Source organism: Lacerta agilis, chromosome 14 (genome assembly GCF_009819535.1).
Source record: "Lacerta agilis isolate rLacAgi1 chromosome 14, rLacAgi1.pri, whole genome shotgun sequence".
Lineage (NCBI taxonomy): Eukaryota > Metazoa > Chordata > Lepidosauria > Squamata > Lacertidae > Lacerta > Lacerta agilis.
The window spans coordinates 7,041,063-7,065,626 of NC_046325.1; the positions used below are offsets into that span (position 1 = coordinate 7,041,063).

General features: G+C 39.8%; 2 protein-coding genes across 2 annotated transcripts in view; one reads left to right on the top strand and one right to left on the bottom strand.

Moving 5' to 3' along the window:
- LOC117058548 (vomeronasal type-2 receptor 26-like) overlaps nucleotides 1-24,564 on the top strand; it is a 92,334-nt gene that overhangs the window by 17,292 nt on the left and 50,478 nt on the right. The gene's annotated exons all lie outside the window — the stretch shown is intronic.
- On the bottom strand, nucleotides 11,932-18,323 carry LOC117058549 (vomeronasal type-2 receptor 26-like). Its single transcript, XM_033169778.1, has 4 exons — nucleotides 18,033-18,323; nucleotides 15,681-15,908; nucleotides 13,980-14,106; nucleotides 11,932-12,833 (listed from the first exon to the last, which is right to left on the bottom strand). Exons 1-4 carry the CDS (start codon nucleotides 18,321-18,323, stop codon nucleotides 11,932-11,934), a joined length of 1,548 nt encoding a protein of 515 aa, XP_033025669.1.

Consider the following 24,564-nt stretch of genomic DNA (forward strand, 5'->3'; position numbering starts at 1 on the left):
TACCAGAGTAAAGTAAAACCAAAACAATTATTTAATTATTTCTTCTAATAAGTTGCTCCCTGTTGTTCAGTTCAGGCCTCAGAAGAAGAATGTAGCATTTAGGGGCAAAGATGCAGCACAATAACCCACAACCAGAGGTCAAGATGGAGAAGATCTCCACAGCCACCATGCCTTTTCCACTTGTGCTCAGGTAGGCTGGGAAAAAAGACAGCCAAACACTGCAAAAGAGCAACATGCTGAAGGTAATGAACTTGGCTTCATTAAAACTGTCAGGTAACTTCCGGGCTGCAAATGCAGCAATGAAGCTGACAATGGCCAGTAGGCCCATATAACCCAATACACTATAAAACATGGTGACTGACCCTTCATTACATTGCACAATGATTTCTTCTGTTAAAGATTGCATGTCCAAATCAGGGAATGGGGGAGATGTCATCAACCATGCCATAGAAATACTTGCTTGGATACAAGAGCAGGAAATTACAATGGAGTACGCCAGTCTTTTCCCTACCCACTTCCTCATGCTGGACCCTGGCTTGGTGGCCATGAAAGCTACAACTACAGTGATAGTTTTGGCCAGCACACAAGAAACAGCCATTGAGAAGGTGATGCCAAAAGTTGTTTTCCGGAGGAGGCAGGACACTTTGCTAGGTTCTCCCAGAAATAACAAGGAAGAGAGGAAGCAGAGAAGGAGAGAGACAAGAAGAGAGTAGGTGAGGTCCCGGTTGTTGGCTTTGACTATGGGAGTGTCTCTGTATTTAATGAATGTTCCTAGCACCAAAGCTGTGATGAGGAAGAAAGAAAGGGCAACAGATGCTAAAGTGATCCCTAAAGGCTCTTCATAAGAAAGGAAGGTCATCATTTTCTCAATGCAGACAGTTTTGTTCTTGTTTGGATACTGAGCTGTTGGGCATCTGAAGCAGTCATTCATATCTGAAAAATAAACAAGGTCAAATTTCAATAATGATAGAACAAATTTTTGTCTTCTTCACTGACATGAAATTACTGTGCAGCTATTGGATCCATGTGTTTTAGTGTTCAGATATAAATGTTTTGATCTCACTGATTCACTTATTACTTTTCTAGTTTATTTTTCCTTCCATATTACTTCCTTGCTGACATGAAATTCAACCTATTGCTTCCATGTGTTTTAGTGTTCATATATGAGGGTGTTTTTTTATGTTCCACTTTAGGTTTTTAATAACAATCTCAAAGCACTTTACAGTATATTAGACCTGGATGATGTTTCTCCAGCCTCCATGAGGGGCCTCTTTAGCAGGACTGCTGAGTCTTGGCTTTGTCCCCTAGGCCAGGTGGAAAGGGCCTTGCAGGGAGTGGCCTTCACGTACAGTGTATTTTTAGGTTTATTAAAATTATTTGTGTGCAAAGTTAATAATATCAGTGTTGATATCCTTCTAACTGCGTTTCTTTTTCACATAAGAACCTAAGCACCTGCTACATCAGGCTAATGACCCATCCATTTTTTATCATGTTGTTCCTTACTCGTTTTTGCAGTAAGATAACCCCCTGAAATGCTACCGTCTAGCCTTGCCATTGTCCTCGTAGGATGAAAAATATGAATGCTGCATAACTTACCATCCTGGTTTGAAATTTCCCCTTCTGGACATGGAGCACAACCATAGCAGCAAAACTTCTCCCCTTCTTTCTTTTTCTTCTGATTCCCAGGGTGGCAGTGGTCATTACACAGAGAAAGGGGAGTCACCTATCCATAGCAGAAAAGGTTTTTAGGAGATCAGAGAAACTGATTGTTTATTTGACTTCTATAAATGAAGTTAACCACTCAGCAAAAAAAAAAAAAGTTTAACATAAAAGAGCTGCATTATCCAGCTCTGTCAACATTGAATCCCATTATTTGGAATCCCCTCCAAACCTTTGACAAACTTTGCAATCATTTTTCAGCCCAATCTCCCCTTTTTACAGTGCCCTACAAACACTGTCTGACTTCCCCAACATGGTGCTATTCTGCTCACCCCAAATCCAATTTTGTTCAATTCACTCCAAACCTGTGCCAAACTTCTGCATTCATGGCTTTTGGGTGACTGGTAGGGCCCCAAGTTTGGCAGCCTCACAGTTTGAAGGCTCTCCAAAATGTTAAGTTTATTCTGCAAAATAATTGAAAAACATCTCAGCAGGAATTCCTCTTAGGTCTGCCTGGAGATGCAAGGGATTGAACCTGGGACATTTTGCAAGCAGTATGTGTACTATTACTGAGTTATTGTCTCAATGCAACAGGAAAAGAAGTTACCAAATGGGCGCCTATGCAGTAATTTCATTTATATACTCCAAAGCTTTGCTTTATAGTATATATGGAAGATATAGCTGTACAAAAATGTACTAGTTTTTTCCTTGGCATTTCTAAGTGACAATAATTTTGAATGTGCCAGGCAGCCACATTTTTTCCTTGCCCATATCAGATAGAAACAACAGTTTTAAACAAAATGCAATTTCCAACACCCAAAGAACACATCACAAGAACAGTGGGGACCAGAAGGACTTCTAGAATTCAGACCTGATTAAGACTTCCGGCGGCGACGCCATCGATGGTGGTCGTGGCTGCTTCGTCTGCGAAGCAGCCAGTACGTTCCGGGGGTTAGGAGCCCTGTACCCGCATATCGGGGCTCTGGTTGGGGTGTGGGAAGAGCGTCCCACACCCTGGGCTCCCCGGCTGTGCCCATTGTGGCTCCGAACCCTTCCCCCGCTCCCCCTGTAAAGGGGGAGTGGGGGTGAAGGGACGACGGAGCTGGGCTATAGGGGACATGCCCCAACCGGGATGTAAATGCGGCGACAAAGCCTTTGATGAGCGTCTAAGTTCTACCTGTCTTTGATGTGCTGATAAGAACCCAGTGACTGTGAGTATTTGAATGGCTCTTTGTATTCTCGGAACGACCTGGGGAAAAGGAGAAAGGCAGCCCGCCTCCCTCCCTTCGGAGAGGAAAGAAATTAACTCTTTAAGTGACTGCTGCTACTACAATCGATAGAAGGCATTGGGAATTTCAAAACTGAGACTGCAGAGATCCCCCTTGGGGGTTAATTGGTGATAAAATATCTCCTTTTGAAGTTTTGGGCTTTGTGCCTCGGCTTCGGAAAAATGGCGACCGGGACTGACGCAGGAAAAAATTGAAACAAAGGGAGGAAGAGACAGGAACTGGAACTGGTCACCCACTCTCCCTCTGAAAATGCTGGGTTTTACGATTGCATTGTCGCTGAATTCTGATTTACAAGATGAAGAAAGGCTTACTCTTTTGATGCTGGAGCTGATAAATCATAAACTACAAGCTTTGTGTGGAATTATAAGTGAAAAGAATTTACTTTCCACAGAGGAGGCTTGGAAAAAGATTGATGGAATGGAATCAAGCCTGTGCAAAGGGCTGGAAGGGGTGATTGGAAAATTCTTTGAAGAGCTTGTGCAACTCCGGAAACAGGAACCGATTTCTGGGGGTGGCAGCCCCAAATCGGGGAGATTTATAATATCCAGACGCCGAGGTGGCAGCTTGGTGTCGAGGGACATGGAATTTAGATTTTTACAAGAACAAGAATGGCAAGAAGGAACGGAGGAGCACAGAAGGAAAAAGTTGAACACCCTGGGGCTCGATGCAAGGTTTGTTGCGAATGCAGCCTGGATCTATGGTCGTTTGGAAGAAGATCTTTGGAGAGCCAGCTCTGGCGCAAGACAGGAAAAGGCGATGGACAGAAGGGGAGTGGGTTGAAGTATTAAATCCATAATTTAAATGGTCTGTCATGGTATCCGAAATCGGTGTGCGAAGTCTGTTAATTTTAAGTTTATTTTAAGTAAGAAAGGAGATATTGAATTTTAAGTTAAAAGCAGCATGTTAAAGGATAGAAGAAATAAGTTTAGTTATAAGAATATTTGATTATGATTTAAGTTATAATAGTAAGATCAAGATATTTGTGTTATTTTTGAGTAAAACTAAATTTTTATAGAGTGAAATGGTTAAGGAATTAAGTATATTGATTTAAAACCGAAGGTGAAAAGGCGGGGGAAGTCAAGCGTCAAGATTTGAAACTAGAATTTTTTTTTTTGTAAGGTATACTGCTAAGAAGGAAAATCCTGACATTTTATGTATTTGTATTTGTTTTTATATTTGTAGGTGTGGGGTCGGGTATGTGTTTTTTTTTTGTTTTTTTTGTTTTTTTTTTGTGTGTGTGTGAAAAAGCTAATAAATTCTGATTAAAAAAAAAATAGAATTCAGACCTGATTAAATCCTCTGTGCCACACAAGCATATCTTCATGAAAAATGAATGTTTCTCCTTCAAGAGCATCAGGATCAATTTGTCCAACTTTCATTTGAAGGAAGGACTTGTTGGGAAATGTGATCATGTTCGTGATGTCAAATCCACCTCTTATTTCCCCTTTTTCATTAAAGGACATTGTTTCTCCTGCTGAGTTGTTAAATAAAATGTGTTGCAGAAAATAGTGGAGCTGATTCAAAGGGGGAAAGGAAAAATAAGAAAAATATATATATAATGAAGACCAAGTATCAAGAATCAGCTATGTGGTAATTCGTGTTCCAGATGCTTCAGGTTACAGACTCCGCTAACCCAGAAATAATACCTCGGGTTAAGAACAGTTTCAGGTTAAGAACGTACCTCTGGAACAAATTAAGTTCTTAACCTGAAGTACCACTGTATTTTCATATAACATAGGGAAACGTTCTAACACAGCAAGGGATGGATCTATTTTGTACAGGAAAGGGGGGCACTAATAAAATCTTATCTCCTGACGTCTGGCCTTGGAGTAATTGACTCACTGAAATAATATATTGTTTGCAACAGATTACCTGCCAAGGCTGGAGATCTTGAAGTTCAAACATTTTTTCTCCCCCCAGTGCTCGATGCTTTGATCTGTGTGAATAAATGGCATGCAAAGCATGAGCCACAACAAAGACAGCATTGTATACATTGTAGCTGTGGCTAGTAATGTCCATTTCAAACAGGTGCCCGGGAAGACACTCTAACTTCTCCTCCCCTGTACATGTTTCAATATCTTGCATGAGCAGATCTGGAAATGGACAGTCAAATGCTTGCTCCCAGAAGTCCTTGAGAAAACCATCACCTGAATTCCAGTAAGGTTTTATGGTCTGCAGAAATTCATTGAACTCGAGAAGCTCTTTTGAGTGAATGGTGAAGGAAATGGCACCTTGAAAGAGATCAAGATCCCAAGACTTTTGATAACTCAGCAGTATGAAATCAATTTGTGTTGTCATGATCCACACCTTTCTAAATGTTGAGCTTTCCTTATTTTCAGGATCTCTTAGAAATATAACACATCTCAGCAAGCTCAGTGTAAAAGAATCTCCATAGACAATGAATGCATTGGCTTTATCATTTGTGAGACCCACATAATAACTTTTGAGTATGTCATAAAGTTCATTCAACATATCGAAATGACATATTTTTTCCATTCTTTGTGTGAATGCTGAGCACATCCCATGCTGGTACAGCAATTGCTCCAGGGCCCGCAAGAAATTTTCTCCTCCATCATCATCCGTAACAAAGAGTCCAACCCATGTCCATCCAAAATGCTGAAGCAAGCTGATAATCCCCATATATTGATGAGCTTCATTGGGCACCATGCGGTAAAAGGAAAGCAAGTGATCTATATCACTCTCCTCTTGGGGAAATGAGCCATATGCAAGCTAATGGGGGGGGGGGGAAACAGACATTATAAAAATAAGTATATAGAATTACCTTTAGCATGTGGTTGTTTACTCAAGAAACGTTTATTAAAACAATTGCTAGCGATCCAGACACTTAAGTTGAAGTATGCTTCCAGTTGAAATTTAATGAGAGTTGTGGTGACACTTAAGTATTGAAGAGCTGTGGTTTGCATGTTAAAGGTGCTGGGTGTGTGTTTGTGGTGGATGTTTTGTGGATACCAGGGTACGTGCATGGTGGGACATCTTGAACTACATCCAGGCAGGATATCTGGGGTCTCTTCAAAGAAGGGGGACATGAGTTGTCATGACCTATCAATGGGACAATAGAGTGCGCGACTGGAGACTTGGCTTAAAATGTACTATATACATAGCACGGAAACTACCACAATCTAATTCAGAGCTATAGTATATTGGCTGGAGGATACATTTCCCTATAGTCATCTGAGTCAGATGATGAGTAACATACAGAACCTCTCTAGCCCTGCAAATGTCCAATAGTGCTATATAAATTAGGAAATCCAGGCTCTCCAAGGAGGCATAGTCTATGGTCAGCTTTCTAAGTCATCAGGTCAAACCAGCTTCTTACAGAGACAACATCTCCTGCAGTTGATGTGTGGAACAGGGTGGTGGTGTTGGAAGTGTCCAAGGTGCTGCCTGCTGTCTGCTTGATGCAGAGTTTCACTGGTGTAGCAATCTCTACTGGTAATCTTCATTTCTTATAGATATTCTAGCTTGAAATGCTTAAGCATTAGTCATATTCACTTTCTGAATCTCAATACCATTTTCAGAACGGTAAGAGAAGATTGTGATTTGTGGGACAAAAATTCATGTGCCTACTCATAAATCCTACCTGTGGAATCTTGTAGAGGCTTAAGGTATCAGCCATACGCAAGGAGGTGTCATAACTAAGTCCTCCAATTATGGCTATGAGGTTTTTCTGCGAGTCACATTTGTAGTTGGGAGCAAATCTATGCATTTTAAAGAGCAGGTCCAGAGTGGTACAATAGGTCACCCTTGCATCATTATAGCTGTCATAGATGTGGAAGCCCAGTGTGACATTGGGCAAGAGGTTGGGATTCTCATTTATCACTTTCACCGCAAATGCCAAGGCAAGGATGTGCTGGTAGAATTTGGTTATCATGCTGCAAATGAGGTTAGTTCAAAACTTCAGAGGAGAATTCTACATTGCAACAATAGATAAAACAAATTGCCATTTCTGTCTAAAACTGATACATATTGAACTAAAACCTTGTTATCTTTTTTCATGTTTCTAAAATAATAAATATCAAACTCTTCCGCCTAAATAAAATGTATTACACATTATGCCATTTTTATATTTCTTTGACCATCTTTTAGTTACCGTAGTTGTTTGTTCTTTAATATCCACCCCCACAAAAAAGACTACAACAACATCCAACTCTTTCTCTTTTTACTCAAACTGGCCATGAAGGTGACTATTCTATTCATCTAACCCAGGAAATCAACAATATTTCATTGAATTAGTTACAGTCACTACCATCCTTATACAAGGCAGTTTCTGGTATTCATTAATAGGATTGCACTATGCATTTGCTTAAAAAATAGTTTTCAGTTGAATAAACAAGTTAAACTGAGACAAGCTAGTGATTGCTTTAAAAGCAACATTGTTTATTAAAAGACGTAATCAGATTCAACCTACCACAGTGTCATCCTACACATTTCTTCTCAAATGCAAGTGCAAATGAGTTCAATGTGAATAATTTACAAGTATTTTTGTATAAGATTGGAGACTTGTTTTAGTTGCAATCATTCACTTCTAATATACCAGAAGTCACCTCTTAGATTGCTGTGTAAGACAGGCATAGAAAAATGGGTGAAATGTTTTCTCTTAATCACAATTTTAAGGTTTTTCAGTTTTCCATCACCAATAACAAATATATTCAATTCAAAACTTCATAGAAGAATAAACTAACCCCTCCAGACTTATCCTCACTTCTCTATCACTACAACCATGGTCAGAAATGCATTTATAGCATATTCCACAGGGTTCAAACATTTTTGCAGCTTGCATTTGCAGTTCAAGGTAGAAGAAAAGAGAATTTTTTTTGAATACAAGTTTATGTCATTGAAGCATCTTAATTCAAACAAAAAAATGGGAATTTTGAGTATTAGAATGAAGGAAACATCCGTATTAGTGCATGCAAATAAATGCAAGCAGCATGCTCTAAGAACATTTTTTAATGATTTATTATTTATACCTCATGCTATCTACAGCTAAGTTCATACCTTTTTGTATGCCTTGGGAAAAGAATAAATCCCCCACCAACTTACTGCTGCTACAATCAGTTTAACAAGACTCCCAACACACACTACATTTTGTCAAAATTTCTATATTTCTCTATTTCACTTATCAGACAGTGCCAGGTGTGACTTCATAAATGAATGAAATATATTGAAACAGGTTTATATCTCACAAAGCAATTTTCAGACCTTGAGGTCTCACAAAACAGACTCAAACAGTTTCTGATTCATGGCATTTGTTCTAGGAAGATTAGACGCTTTCAGATTATGTGCCCCAAGAGCATGCAATGCAAAGCAGTAACCCTTCCACCACCACCACCCCCTTGCTGGTCCTTGTTGGTGCAATTAAAACAAAGCATTCAAAGTCTCCCTCCCTTTCTTCACACTGCTTTTCAGAATAGACAGTATCATTATCACAGAGAGCAAAGCCATTATTTATTGCCAGTCAGCTTCATAGAATACGCAATACTAAAATAATAATAATAATAATAATAATAATAATAATAATAATAATAATAATAATAATAATAATACTGGAAGAATTAATCCCAAAAATGAAGGGGGAGGGAGAGTCTCTTACTGTGGAACATCATCAAAAAGATTATGTGAAGGGTTTTCCTTGAATGAATCCTCAAAGAAGGAATAATAGAATTGAGAAGCAATCCCGCCGATTATTAGGCCACCTGACTGGTACCACTCATGTGGAACAGGAAATGTATCAGTCTCAGGGCACCTCATGGCTGCTTTGCAAACAACAGGAGGCAGCACAAAAAGAAAAGTGAATGACCACAGCATCCTTTTAAATAAACTTCTCTGCAATCCTGGGTGCTCTTTGCCTATCAGTACCTGCAGAATGACTTAAGCAAACTAGATTGCATGATATCTAGCTCTGTCAATAGAGCACAACAAGAGAGATTGGCACACCTTGTTTTAAAATCAAAGCAGTTTAAACACATGCTTTGGGTACTAGGTGAGATTTCCAACACTCTGATTTCAAGGCAGACCAATAATCTGACAAAAATACAAAATGGGAGAAAGAAAATTGAGAGCTGTGGCTGCCTCTTGATACTACTCCTATCTCCTCATGGTACAGAGGTTCATTATTATAATCCCTTTCAAGGATGTTTATTGAGTTTTCTTATGCCTCTGGTGTTCTGACAAGGTGGAGAAATTATAGTGATTTGGATAACTGTATGCTGACATAATAACTCTTAAAAAGTTTTAGTTCCAATGAGGTGTGATGGAGTTTGTGTGCGTGTATGTCCCTCTCCCCATCATGCTGAGTTCTATGTTTATTCTCAAATCTGCCTACGTGCTGCCTTTGCCCCTTCGTGGCACAAAAAGTGGCAATTAGCTTGAAATCTTCGATGGTAAGTGAACACCAGCAGGAAAGTCAAAGTGAATCCTTTTTTGTTTTGTGACTCAAAGTAGAAAATATTGAAATAAAGGTGACTATCCAACTCCAGTTTTTCCACATGACTTGGCAGCTGTTTTCTATCTACATAATAAATTTCTGGCAAAAACAGATGTGTCATGAAGAAGAGGCAAATTATACTATTGTGACAAAAACCATGGAATAAAGAGATCTGACACATGTGAAGTAAGGGAGAAACATAGGTCTGTGTTTAGTTAAATTGTGCAATTTTTCTTCAGTGTGTTTTTCCTTGAACTCAGCTGCTGTAAACCATTCTGCCAAGCCACACACTGCCACCTAGAAGGGGTTGGATTTAACTACTTCCATTTGCCCCACACTTAAGTGGAGAAGGAGGCCTCATTGACCCACCCTTTCATTGACCAAGATGCAGATTCCTACCAGACAGATAGTCCAGAACCAAGCTTGGGGTTGTCATGTTCAATCCACCCCTCAGGTAATTTATAGCCCATCCATACTATTCTGATCATTCCCAATGTCATTTCCACAACAAGGTAGTACCAACTGTGGTCCAAGTTCGGCCAAACCAACCTGTTCTCACAGCCAATCCAGAAGGCCCAATCAAATATCTTCCAACCAAATGTGATTCCCCCTCCATCCAGGTGAAACAAGTTCACAAGCTCAAACCTGATTGGGAGTGGCAGTTTTCCAGGCTCCCCTGTGCCTAACATCACATGCTGTGACGTTAACATATGAGAGCGCAGGAGGTGAGGGGGGGTGGAGTCAGAGGGACTATAAAACCAGCTCTGGGAGAGGCGAGAGGAGTTCGTTGGCGGGTTGGGTGGTTGGTTGGAGTGTGAATGAATTGGGAGAGAGTCTGTGGGTAGGTTGAGTTAGTGTAGCAGAATAAGCTGAGTCAGGAACAGTTAGGAGCTAAGAAGACAAGTAAAGAGTGGAGAGGTGGTTTAGGGAGTAAGAGCAGGGAGAGGACATTATAGGTCTGGATAGGCATCCCCATGATTGTAATTGACTAAGATCGTTTATGAAACCACACGCTTGTTAAACTACAATAAATAAACAGAAGCTTTATGTTACAATTTAACCCTGACTGGACTCAGTGTTTTACCAGGTAGGGCCTGGTTGGTGGCAGCGAGAAATAAAGTGGTGGCACAGGGATCAATAGACGGTGAAACGTCCGGGGACCCTGTGTGATCGCCACACACGCCACTGCCTTAATGCTTTTTGTGGGGCCCAAGCTCCCCTGCTGAAACCAAGATGACCAGGTGATGAACACTTCCAGGTGGCTGTCAGAAAACCAAACAATATCTTTTTAAATGGCCGACTCTAAGCCAACAGCCTTCTGTGTACACAGGTCATTCTCAGCCCGAAGAATGACCAGCAGGTCAGACGGCCAGAAGCATTGAATGTGTTTGGAAAGCATTGATCTAAACTCACACCACTACAACCCACTCAAAAATCCAGGAAACATGCCCGCAAGAAATATGTGCCCAACATTGAAGGCATAGCTGTTGAGACTACAGTGTTAACCTTGTGTGTCATTCCGCCCAGTGCACTATACTGTGCCCAATGACACACACATGTTTGCAGCCTGAAAACAAACAAACAAATCAGAATTACTATCAGTAGGGCACCCCTAGAGAGCGGCAGCATGGCTCTAAAATGCACATGATCTCCAAAGGCCCATAACCATTATCCACTTCTCACTAAGCCACCAAGAAGCAGCAGAATTAGCAGCACCAATTTGAAAAGAGTGAGTCTTATATCCCTTGGGGGGTAGCCCCAAGGCATCTAGGGCTGCTCTTAGCACTCTGACCACCTTATAGCTGGTCAACCGTGATTCATCCCCGTGAATGAACAGCTGGCTGCTAACAGTGGGCTGCAAGTTCAAAACCCATGCATGTCCTGGAATGGACATGGGCCATGGAAAGGGAAGAGTCTGAACAAGATTCTAGTGCCCCTATCCCATTGATCAGTCTTTGAACAACATAGGAACACTGGTAGCTCTGAACAGGGCTTCCGGTGCTTTCTGCCTTGATGGAGGCATGCCCGCATGAGCGGAACTCGTTATGCGGAATATAAACAAGGATGATTAAGGGCAATTGTCCTTGTGGGACTTCCGCTTGAGGCGCCACAGAAGATGACTGAAGATTCCATCTCTTCGGTTCTCATGGAGTAATTAGAGGCTGAGAGGGGGGGAATCAGCCTCCCAAAATCTTCCCAGGGGTATGGGAAGACAGTGCCTCATCCACAGATGCCCAACAACTCAGCCCAGAAAAACTCTTGCCAGGTGTTTGCTTTCTATGAACTTGCTGTGTACTTCTACCTGCCAAAGTATCCTACAGCTCCGTTTCTTTCTTTAGTCTAAATATTTTCTTTATCACTGAATCCTATATAAAACTGTTGTGAACTTGCTTCATATTCCATGGAACACTGCACAATTTCTTGGTGCCTGCCAAGATCCATGTTTCGGGCAAGTACTATTTACACCCATAACTTTTATATATTTTAATTTTACCAGAATGAGGTAAAAGTAACACTATTAATTAATTAATTAATTAATTAATTAATTCTTCTTATAAGTTGCTCCCTGTTGTTCAGTTTGGGTCTCAGAATAATGATGTAGCATTTAGGGGCAAAGATGCAACACAGTAACCCACCACCAGAGGACAAGATGGAGAAGATCTCCACAGCAACCATGCCTTTTCCACTTGTGCTCAGGTAGGCTGGGAAAAAAGACAGCCAAACACTGCAAAAGAGCAACATGCTGAAGGTAATGAACTTGGCTTCATTAAAACTGTCAGGTAACTTGCGGGCCACAAATGCAGCAATGAAGCTGGCAATAGCCAGCAGGCCCATGTAGCCCAGGACACAATAAAACATGGTGACTGACCCTTCATTACATTGCACAATGATTTCTTCTGTTAATGATTGCATGTCCAAATCAGGGAATGGGGGAGATGTCATCAACCATGCCATAGAAATACTTGCTTGAATAAAAGAACAGGACATTACAATGGAGCAGGCCAGTCTTTTCCCTACCCACTTCCTCATGCTGGATCCTGGCTTGGTGGCCATGAAAGCTAGAACAACAGTGATAGTTTTGGCCAGCACACAAGAAACAGCCATTGAGAAGGTGATGCCAAAAGTTGGTTGCCGGAGGAGGCAGGAGACTGTGCTAGGTTCACCCAGAAATAACAATGAAGAGAGGAAGCAGAGAAGGAGAGAGACAAGGAGAGAGTAGGTGAGGTCTCGGTTGTTGGCTTTGACTATGGGAGTGTCTCTGTATTTAATGAATATTCCTAGCACCAGAGCTGTGATGAGGAAGAAAGAAAGTGCAACTGATGCTAAACTGATCCCTAAAGTTTCTTCATAAGAAAGGAAGGTAATGGTTTTCTCAATGCAGGCAGTTTTGCTCTTGTTTGGAAACTGATCTCCTGGGCATCTGTAGCAGTCATTCATATCTGAAATATAAACAAGGTCTAATTTCAATACTGATTGAACAGTACTTTGCGTTCTATGTGACTACTTCACTGACATGAAATTAAGCCTATTGGAGCCTTGTGCTTTAATGTTTTTATCTCTCTTATTTTTCAGCTTCTTATATTCACTTGCGTGCTAAATTGTATTTCTTTTTGGGGTAAGAACATGAGAGCCTGCTTGAACATTTCAATAACCCATCTCATTCAGCTTCCTTTTCTCTCTGTGGCCCACCAGATGCTATGCAAGTGGGACCTGAGTGAAACAGAAGCCCCCCTTGACCCCTCACACTTCACAGCAACTGGTATTTGGAATGATACAGCTTCTGACCATGGAGGCATAACAGAGCCACCAGAGTTCGTAGCCATTGATAGCCTTCTTCTCCCTGATTATCTAAAATTCTTTTACAGGGGGGTAGCCGTGTTGGTCTGCCATAGTCGAAACAAAATAGAAAATTCTTTCCAGTAGCACCTTAGAGACCAACTGAGTTTGTTCTTGGTATGAGCTTTCGTGTGCATGCACACTTCTTCAGAAACACTGAAACAGAAGTCACCAGATCCTTAAATATAGTGAGGGAGTGGGGAGGGGTATTACTCAGAAGGGTGGTCGGAATGGGTGATCAGCTGATAGGTGTGGAAAACCTGTTGACGACTCTTAACGGCTGCATTTAGTCTTGCAGGGAAAGGCAAGGGGTGAGATGACTAAAGATGGCTTTGTCGTGTATAATGAGATAAGAATCCAATGTCTTTGTTCAAACCAGGTTTCTCCATGGTTTTAAGTTTGGTGATTAGTTGCAATTCAAAATTCTTTTAAAGCCTTCCATGTCGATGACTATCCTGGCCTCTTGTGGGTGGAAATTTCATAGTTTAATCATGTGCTGCATGAAGAAGATAATTTTCTTCTGTTTGTTCTGAATCATCCAACACTAATTTTCATTAGATGCCCCTGACCTCTCATGGTATTACACAGGGGTATTCTTTTTCTTTATCTGATTTCTCAATGCCTTGCATAGTTTTATGCATTGTCATCATCTTGCCCCTTATCCGCTTTTTGATAAGTGCTTCAAATGCTACCATCTATCCTTGCCAGTGTCCTCATAGTATGAAAAATATGATTGCTGCATAACTTACCATCCTGGTTTGAAATTTCCCCTTCTGGACATGGAGCACAACCATAGCAGCAAAACTTTTCCCCTTCTTTCCTTTTCTTCTGATTCCCAGGGTGGCAGTGGTCATTACACAGAGAAAGGGGAATCACCTATCCATAGCAGGAAAACAGTTTCAGGGAATAGGAGAAAACTGATTGTTTATCAGACTTCCATTAATGAATTTCACTACACATCACAGTTCATATATATATGAATTGTTTTATATAAGACAATTCCATTATTTGGGATCCCCTCCAAACCTATGACTAAATTTGTAATTATTTCACTGCCCAAACCCTAAATTTTGCCATACCCTCAAAACTGTATGGCTGATATGCACATAACACTGCTCTAATTGTTACCTCTAATGCAATATTGTCCAATTCACTCCACCCTGTGCTATAGTTTTGCAATAGTTTTGCAGTGTTTATAGCATAACTCATGCAGTTTGTAGAACCAGGGGTGGAAACCGAGTAACGGATACATCAAACTGGGTTCCTAGTTAACACCACTCAAAATCCAGCACTGTCTGATACACTTTTGCCAAAGTTTTGCAATCATGGCTTGGGGGATGACCAATAAGCTAAGGTTACCAGATTTCCCTCCCCCCCCAATGAATCCAGAGACACTTTTCAACTTCAGTTGAATTCAGTGGGTTTTGTCAGGGGACTGATTTGTAAATCTGGGGACTGTCCCCAGGAAATGGGGATGTCTGGTAACCTTACTAGGTCCCAAGTAGGCAGGCCAGTCACACAGTTGGGGGCCCCTGCAAATTGCGAAGTTTGACCTGTGAGATGCTGTAATACAATTGCAAAACTTTGGCATAGGTTTGGGGTAGATCCCAGGTTTTTTTTTTGGGGGGGGATTCCCTTGTGCTATAGTCTTGCAATAGTTTTGCAGTGTGTATAGCATAATTCCTGCAGTTTGAAAAAACGGGGGGGGGGGGGCAGAGAAACTGATACATCTATCTTGGTTCCTATTTAACACCACTCAAAATCCAGCAATGCCAGATACACTTCAAAACTGTGTCAAAGTTTTGCAATCATGGATGCAATCATGGACCTATGCCAAAGTTTTGCAATTGTTTTGTAGCATTTCATAAGTCAAACTTCACCATTTGATTTATGAAATGCTGTAATACAATTGCAAAACTTTGGCATAGTTTAGGAGGGGATCCCAATTTTTTTCATACCTCACACAGCTGCCTTATGTCATTATTGACTTTTGGTCCAGAAATGTCACCAGTATTTCATTCCAAACCCTGCCAGGAGATACAAGGGACCTTTTCCCAGCAGCACATGTATTCTGTTACTGAGATATTGAAAAAGAGATTGACAAATGGAGGAATCTGAAGTAATTTCATGTGGATATCTATCTATCTATCTATCTATCTATCTATCTATCTATCTATCTGGTTTGTCATGGATCCTACGCACAACCCCCCAAAAATTTATTCTTGCTGTCTTAGTAAAAAAAAAAAAAAGCCCAACAATTTTGGGATCTTCCTACAAAAAAAAGAAGCTGAACAACTGTTGAAATATGGCAAACCTAAAGTTGCACTGAATGTGCTAGAAAGCACACTCCCCTTGGCCCTATCAGATAGAAACAGCAGTTTTAAAATTTCTGTCTCCCAAAGACACATCTTAAGAACAGTGGGGACCAGAAGGATTCCTAGAATGCAGACCTGATTAAATCCTCTGTGCCACACAAGCATATCTTCATGAATGATGAATGCTTCTCCTTCAAGAACATCAGGATCAACTCGTCCAACTTTCATTTGAAGGAAGGACTTGTTTGGGAAGGTGATCATGTTTGTGATGTCAAATCCGCCTCTCATTTCCCTTTTATCATTAAAGGACATTGTTTCTCCTGCTGAGTTGTTAAATAAAATGCCGTGCAGAAAATAGTGGAGCTGATTCAAAGAGAAAAAAGGAAAAATAAGAATATATATATATATATATATATATATATATATATATATATAGTGAAAGACAACTATAGAGAAATGAACTATTTCAATCCAGTGGGTAGAAAAGTTATAACATTGCAATAGAAGGTTAAAATTCTGTACATGCTAAATACATAGGAAAAGAGGCACTCACAAAATGTTATCACTTTAAAAATATTGCATTTCATGAAGTGTGCCTTTGGAGTAATTGGCTAACTGAAATAGTATTTTGTTTGCATTATGTTACTCCCTTCTGTATGAATATACCTTAGGAATCTGCAGCTAACACAGACCAGGTATGAAAAATGAGCTATTCTCATATAAGCAGATAGAAAAGTTACAAAATGATATCACTTTAAAAATGTCCCATGTCACGAAGTTCGAGCTTGGGGTAATTAGCTCATTGAAATAATATTTTGCTTGCAGCATGTTACCTGCCAAGGCTGCAGATCTTGAAGTTCAAACCTTTTGCCTCCCATCATTGCTCTGTGCTTTGAATAAATAGCATGCAAAGCATGAGCCACAACAAAGACAGCATTGTAGATACTGTAGCTGTGGCCAGTCATGCCCATTTCAAACAGGTGCCCGGGAAGACACTCTAACTTCTCCTCCCCTGTACATGTTTCAATATCTTGCATGAGCAGATCTGGAAATGTACAGTCAAATGCTTGCTCCCAGAAGTCCTTGAGAAAACCATCTGCTGTGTTCCAGTAAGGTTTTATGATCTGAAGAAATTCATTGAACTTGTGAAGCTCATTTGAGTGAATTGCAAAGGATATTGCACCTTGAAAGAGTTCAAGATCCCAAGACTTTTGAAAACTCAATAATATGAAATCAATCTTTGTTGTCATGATCCACACCTTTCTAAGTGATGTGCTTCCCTTATTTTCAGGATCTTGTAGAAACATAAGAGTTGGCAGCCAGTTAATTGTCAATGAATCTCTGTAGAGGATAAATGCATTGGCTTTATCATCTGTGGCATCCACATAAAAACTTTTGAGAATGTCATAAAGTTCACCCAAATTATCTAAACGAACTAATTTTGGCAATCTGTTTGTGAATGCTGAACAGATTCCATGTTGGTAAAGTAATGGCTCCATAGTCTGCAAGAATTTTTCTCCTTCATTGTCATCCATAACAAAGAGTCCAACCCATGTCCATCCAAAATGAAGAAGCAAACTGATAATCTCCATATTCTGATAAGCTTCATTGGGCACCATATGGTAAAAGTAGAAGTGATCTACATCACTCTCCTCTTGGGGAAATGAACCGTATGCTAACTAAAAGGAAAAGTACAGACATTATAAAGGTAAGCAAGTATAAACACTCATTTTGATGATAAACTGAATGATTCTTCTAGTTGTGGTGGTATTTTTTTCAATTTCAGGATATTTTAATTATGTCTTGTCAGGCATGTCCTTTTGTTTCATTTATAAGATGCAATTCTAATCTGGAATTACTCTGTCTGTGGAGATTTAAGATCTTGAAGAAGCCGCACTCCTTGGATGAATCCCAGATATATCTTTGCCATGTCTGATATGCTGGCAAAATTCAGCCAATGCACCAGCAGATTCCTGCACTAGTTCAACTGTTGGGAATCATGAACAAGATTTACATGGCATAAGGAAGTATAATAGCTACCCTGGATCCTAAATTTTTGCTCTCCTTTGTTGAGACGAGCTGTGCTTTGCATGTTCAAGGTGGTGTGTGTGTGTGTGTGTGTGTGTGTGTGTTGTGAGGTATTGGTGCTGTGAACTCTTTCCCTCCAGGCTTTTTGATGTCTTCAAGGTAGGAGAGTAGTCATGATCTAGGACTGGTACAAAGGAATGCATAAAAGGGGACTTGGCTGAGAACAGACTATTTCCTTGGCAGGAGAATTATTATTGTCCAATTCTGCTTGACACAGACTTCCGGTGGTGTACCAATCTCTAGTGGTAAAGAATAATCTATGTTTCTGATAGACATTCCAGCTCGTAATGCTTCAGCATCAGTCATATTCACTTTCTGAATCTCAAAATCACTTTCAGAATGGTGAGAGAAGAGTGTGATTGTGTGGCAAAAACTCATGTCCCTCCTCATAAAACCTACCTGTGGAATCTTGTAGAGGTTTAGGATGTCAGCAATATGGAAGGAGGTATCAGAGCCAAGTCCTCCAATGATGGCTATGAGGTTTTTATGGGAATCACATTTGTAGTTTGGAACAAATCTATGCATTTTAAAGAGCAGGTCCAGAGTGGTACGATAGGTCATCCTTGCATCATAATAGCTGTCATAGATGTGGAAGCCCAGTGTGACATTGGGCAAGATGTTGGGATTCTCATTTATCACTTTTACCGCAAATGCCAAGGCAAGGATGTGCTGGTAGAATTTGGTTATCATGCTGCAAATGAGGTTAGTATGAAATTTCAGAGGAGAATTCTACAATGCAGTAAGTAGACAAAATGCCATTTCTGTCTCATATTGATACATATCAAACTATATCTTGTTATCTTTTTTGGTCTTCTAAAATAATAAATATCAAATATCAAACTCATCATGCCATCTCAATTTCCTCCTCCAAAAGAGACAATGAGAATCCCCACCTCTTTCTCTTTGTACTCAAACTGGCCATGCATCTAGTCCAGGAAAGCAACAATATTTTTTTTTTTTTATTACAGGTAGGTAGCTGTGTTGGTCTGCTATAGTCAAAATAATAATAATAATAATAAATCCTTCCAGTAGCACCTTAGAGACCAACTAAGTTTGTTCTTAGTATGAGCTTTCGTGTGCATGCACACTTCTTCAGATACACTGAAACAGAAGTCACCAGACCCTTATATATAGTGAGAGAGTGAGGAGGTTTATTACTCAGAACGGTGGTGGGAATGGGTGATTGGCTGATAGGCGTGGAAAACCTGTTGACAACTGTTAAAGGAATTAATCTACCAAACACTTGCTTCTGCTACAGTCAACTTTACAGACTCCCAACACACAGTACATATTGTTAAAAGAGAAACAGAAGAAAGACTAGATCTGTGTACAAACTATATCTGTAAAGCATATTTTTTTTCCTTGCAGAGATGATGTAAACTATGTTTTTGACCATACACAAAACAAAACTCTTCCATATAGAAATTATTAATTCTATCCACATCTGCATTACAGATTTTTTATTCAAAAAGTTAACACACTCTTTTGTAGGTTTTTTTGTTTGTTTGTAAAATACATAGATCTAGACCTCTGTTACAAAGTTGAATAACTCATAGCTTGTTGGATGAGGGGAATGCTGTGGACATGGTGTAACTTGATTTCAGCAAGGCTGGTTGACTGACCAAACACAAAGAGTATTCATTTACGGTTCCTTGTCATCCTGGTAAAAGTGATAAGTGGGGTTGTAGATTGATGTTCAATGTCTTGAACAAAGAAATTTAGAGGATGCCCATCAAATTTACGGATGTCACCAAAATGAGAGTTGTAACTAATGCTGCAGAAGACAGAATCAGGATTCAAGATGACCTTAACAGATTGGTGAACTTTGCCCATCAAATTTACGGATGTCACCAAAATGAGAGTTGTAACTAATGCTGCAGAAGACAGAATCAGGATTCAAGATGGCCTTAACAGATTGGTGAACTGGGCACAAACTAACAAAATGAATTTCACTAAGGACAAATTTAAGGTTCTGCACTTAGGCAGGAAGAACCAGATGCACAAATATAAGTTGGGGAGCATCTGGCTCACTAGTAGTATATGTGAAAAGGATCTAGGGATCATGGTGGACCACAAGCTTAACCTAAATTAACAGTGTGATGCAAGAGCAAAAAAGTAGTACCACTGTATTGTACCTTGGTCAGACAACACCTAGAATATTGTGTGCGGTTCTGGGTGCCACAATTTAAGAAGGATTTTGACAAGATGGAAAATGTGTAGAAGAGGGCAACCAAGATAAACAAGGGGCTGGAAACCAAGCCTTATGAGAAACCAATGAAGGAACTGGGTATGTTTAGCCTGGAAATGAAAAGACTGAGAGGAGATATGATAGTCATCTTTCAAAATTGTCAGGGCTGTCACATAGAAGATGAAGAAAGCTGGGTTTTTATGCTCTGGAGGGTAGGATTCAAACCAGTAGATTCAAGATACCAAAAAAAGAAGAAGATTTTGACTAAACATCACAAAGAACTTTCTCCCAGGAAGAGCTTTTTGACAGTGGAATATAATCCCTTGAGGGGGGTGTGCACTCTCCTTGATTGAAGGTTTTTAAGCAGATGTTGGATGGTCATTTGTCATGGATGCATTAGTTGAGATTCCTGCATTGCAGTGGGTTTGACTAGATGACCCTTCTGGACCCTTCCAACAGTATAATTTTTTTATTCTATGTCCTTGCTACTACCTTTTGTTTTGAGTGAACATCCTAAAATCCTGCACAACCATCATCTGTTTTATGGGGAAGATTGGCATTCCAGGGGGGGGGGGGAAGATGTCAAGACGTCCAATCGAAATGAACAAAGCAGTCAACTGCATTTAGTTTGGAAAAGAGACTTATTGTATCAAGTGGATGCTGTTTTTGGATCTTCTCTGGGGCATGTGCAACTCTAGATTTCTCTATTGCACTTATCAGTCAGTGCCAACTGTGCCTTCACTGCTGAGTGAAAATTATAGAGAAAGGTTTATTTCTCACAAAGAAATTCACTCAAACAGTGCCTGTTTCATGACATTTTCTCTGGGGAGATTAGACACTTGCAGATCCTGTGCCCCAAGACCAGGTACAGCAGTATCACCTCCATACCCCTCATGGTGGTCCTTAGTATACAAAGCATACAAAGTCTCCATAGCCATCTCCACATTGCTTTTTAAAAGAGAAAGTAATCTCATAATCACATTTCTCATCACAGAGAGCAAAATCTTCATTTATGGAATGTAAGCTTAATAGAATGCACAACTAAAAAATTTACTGGAAAGGATAAATCCCAAAAAACGCAGGTGAGGGGGGGATTCTCTTACCATGGAACATCAAACAGATTCTGTAAAGGGTTTTCCTTGAAGAAAGCTTCATAGAAAATATAATAGATCTGAGAACTAATCCCGCCGACGATGAGGCCACCTGACTGGTACCACTCATGTGGAATAGGAAATGTATCAGTCACAGGGCAATTTATAGTTTCAGTTTTGCACGCAACAGGAGGCAGCAGAAAAATCAAAGCAAATAACCACAACATCCTTGTATTCAAGCTTCTTTGAAAATGTACCTGCTGAATGACTTAAACAAACTAGCTTGCATGATGCCGGGCTCTGTCGATATAGCACAAGAGAATTTTGCACACCTTATTTTAGAGTCAAAATAGTATAAACACACGCTTTGGGTGCTAGGTGAGATGGCCAACACTCTGATTTCAAGTCCAACCAATAATATGAAGAAAATAAAAATGGGAGAAAGAAAATTGAAAGTCGTGCCTATCTATTCATGGTACAGAATTTCATTTAATATAATCACTTTCATAGCTGTTTATTGGCTGTTTTCTGGTTGCCTCTGGAGTTGCAATCAGGTGAACAAATTATAGTGATTTGGATAATTGTTGTTGTTTAGTCGTTTAGTCGTGTCTGACTCTTCGTGACCCCATGGACCAGAGCACGCCAGGCACTCCTGGCTTCTTGGATAATTGTAGTTTGATTTAAAAACTTTTAAAACGTTTTTGTTCCAAGGGTTTGTGTGGTTCTAGTTTTTGCAACATGTTGAGTTGTGTGTTTATTCTACCTACCTGTTACTCCATCCCTTATTGGCACAAAATGTGACAATTAGCTTGAAGTGTTCCATGGTAAGTAAGCAGGAAAGTCAAATTGAATCCATTTTGTTTTGTGACTTCAAGCAACAAATCTAATAATGGTCACTGCCCAACTTCATCCCCCCCCCCACCAATTCTATTAAAGTTTTGCAATATATGACACAATGAAAATGAAAGAAGAAAGAGAAGAAGTAAGAAAAAGAAAAAAATAATATCTATATAGCTTCCATCACCTTTCTATCTTGGTCATCAATGGACATACAAAGAAAGAAGCCTTACCAGCTCTCATCTAGTAAAGCCTCCCCCTTTCTCAGCCTCCCACCCTGAGAAAAAAACACTCTGGGAAATACTGGGTAATACACAATAAATTAGTGGCAGAATCCAGATGTGTCATCCAGAAGGGGGAAATTATAGTATTGCAACAATAACAATGAAAGAAAAAGGCTTGACCCAAGTGAAGTGTGGGTGAAACGTAGGGCTGCGTTCATTTAAATTTGTGCAAATAATCTTCAGTGTGTTTAGCTGTCAACCACACACGTATGTTGCACACTGCCACCTAGAAGGGGTTGGATTTTATGCCACCTATTTCCATCAGCCCCATGTCTAAGGGGGAAAGGAGGCCTTGTTGACTAGGGTTGCCATATTCCCAAAAGTGAAAAGTGAAAAAGTTGTCAAGAAGTCCAACCCACCGCAATGCAAGATTCTCAACTTAATATCATCCAGGCAATATTATATTAATCACAGATATTTAATTATATTTATCACAGATATTTATTTAAAATCATCTACTATTCTCTCCAGAAAGTTCCCAGTGCTCGTCCCATTTCCCCTCTGCTGCTGCACCAATTGTAGAAATTGTAGAAATATTTTACATCTAACTTTGCGTCTCATGATACAATTTGCATGAGAGGGTTCTTGGTTCACAGTTTAATGACCTTTTTAGTTAAATCACCCAAAGCACATTCATGCATCTTAATGTAAGCATTCGATGACAGCTGTAACATATATAGGTGAAACTCGAAAAATTAGAATATCATGGAAAGGTTCATTTCTTTCCATAATTCAACTTAAAAGGTGAAACTAATGTATATGAGATGGACTCATGACATGCAAAGCGAGATATGTCAAGCCTTTATTTGATGATTATGGCGTACAGTTGATGAGAACCCCAAATTAATAATTTCAACTTTGGGGTTTTCATCAGCTGTATGCCATAATCATCACAATTATAACAAACAAAGGCTTGACATATCTCGCTTTGCATGTCTTGAGTCTATCTCATATATTAAACTCCAGTAGCTAATGAAAACAATTGCATACATAAATGGACTTTTCCACAATATTCTAATTTTTCGAGTTTCACCTGTACTTCATTTCTTTCTGGCAACATAAGCTTGGGGAAAATTAGTGAATCGCATGTGATGGATCTCTGTAGTATGTGGGTCTCAGTAAGGGAAATAAAGTGCACTGGTCCCCCTTCTAACATTGTAGAGAAGGAAGGGGAAGAAGCAGAAATTAGACACAACCACAGCCATTGCCAACCTTTTTCCTCATGACATATTTGTGCCTACTGCTCCCTGGTGAACAAACCCTTCATTGTCATTGAAAGGCCTAACTCCCTTCCAATTGGTCACACAAACAGTCCCCACTCTCCTCCCAGGGCTCAAAAGGGTTTAGTTTAACCTCTGGTTTGCAAATAAAACTGAATTATTATGTCGGGAAATGATGCATGTTTAAAAACTGTGTCACCAGCATGAAAAGTTTGGAAAGCTCTGACACAGAGGGAGCTTCGTGACTCCATTGGAACCCTAGTCTGAATCACAACCATAATGGATTATATATATGTTAGGGCTTTGCACAGCTTTCAACCCCATCAACCCAATAGCTCAGATCAGGGGGCATCAAGTTGACCCACCCTAGGTCCAACTGGAGATCACCCACACCCTATCCCAGATGTACTCCTGAATACATTTTGTGACATGGCTAATCTTTAATCAGGCTTTTAAAACCACTAATTCACATTTCACAATGTGTTTTGTCTTTTTCAAATACTTTTTTTAATTATTTTTTTGTGACCAGTAACAGGCTACATAAAAAGAACAAGAAGAAAAGCAAAAGAAATTAGCTTTAAAAGGGGGGAGAGGGGTCACAATTGGCAATAAAGAAATTTGGATATAGCTATGTGATATTCTAAGTCAATAATAAAACATACAAAGAAGAAAAGAATGTGTTGTCTGTAATTTACAAAGAGTTTCATGTTCGAAAGAATAACCATTACAAATGTTTCTATCAAAAAATAACTTAAAAGGTAACCTTGAACCATGAATGCATTGTGTTTGGATAGTGAGATTTGTGAGAATACAAATATAAAGTATCACAGATGTACTTGTTGGAAGCCACCCTGAGTGGCTGGAGGGACTTGGCCAGATGGACGTGGTACAAATAATAAAATTACTACTACTACTACTACTACTACTACTACTACTACTACTACTACTACAGGGTATGTGAGTATTTAGCTTTAGACTAAGCTAAATACTCACGTACAGAACGTGGTACTTAACACTCCTGAGCTGTTTCATTTGTATCCTCACAAATCTCACTATCCAAACACAATGCATTCTCAGGAAATAATTTGTTAGGTGGCCATTTGCATAACAAGACAACAATTTCTATTAATTCCTATGGCAATATTTCTAATGTGTTCTCAGCCTCAAAATGTTGATGTCCCAAAGGGTGAAAAACCCAGGAAAACCATCTAAAGCCTTGTAAAAGGAAATCAAGATGGAAAACTTTGCTTATTTGTTTACAGTACAAAACACAGTTCAAACGGTTTGGATATCTGTGGTGCATACCACAAG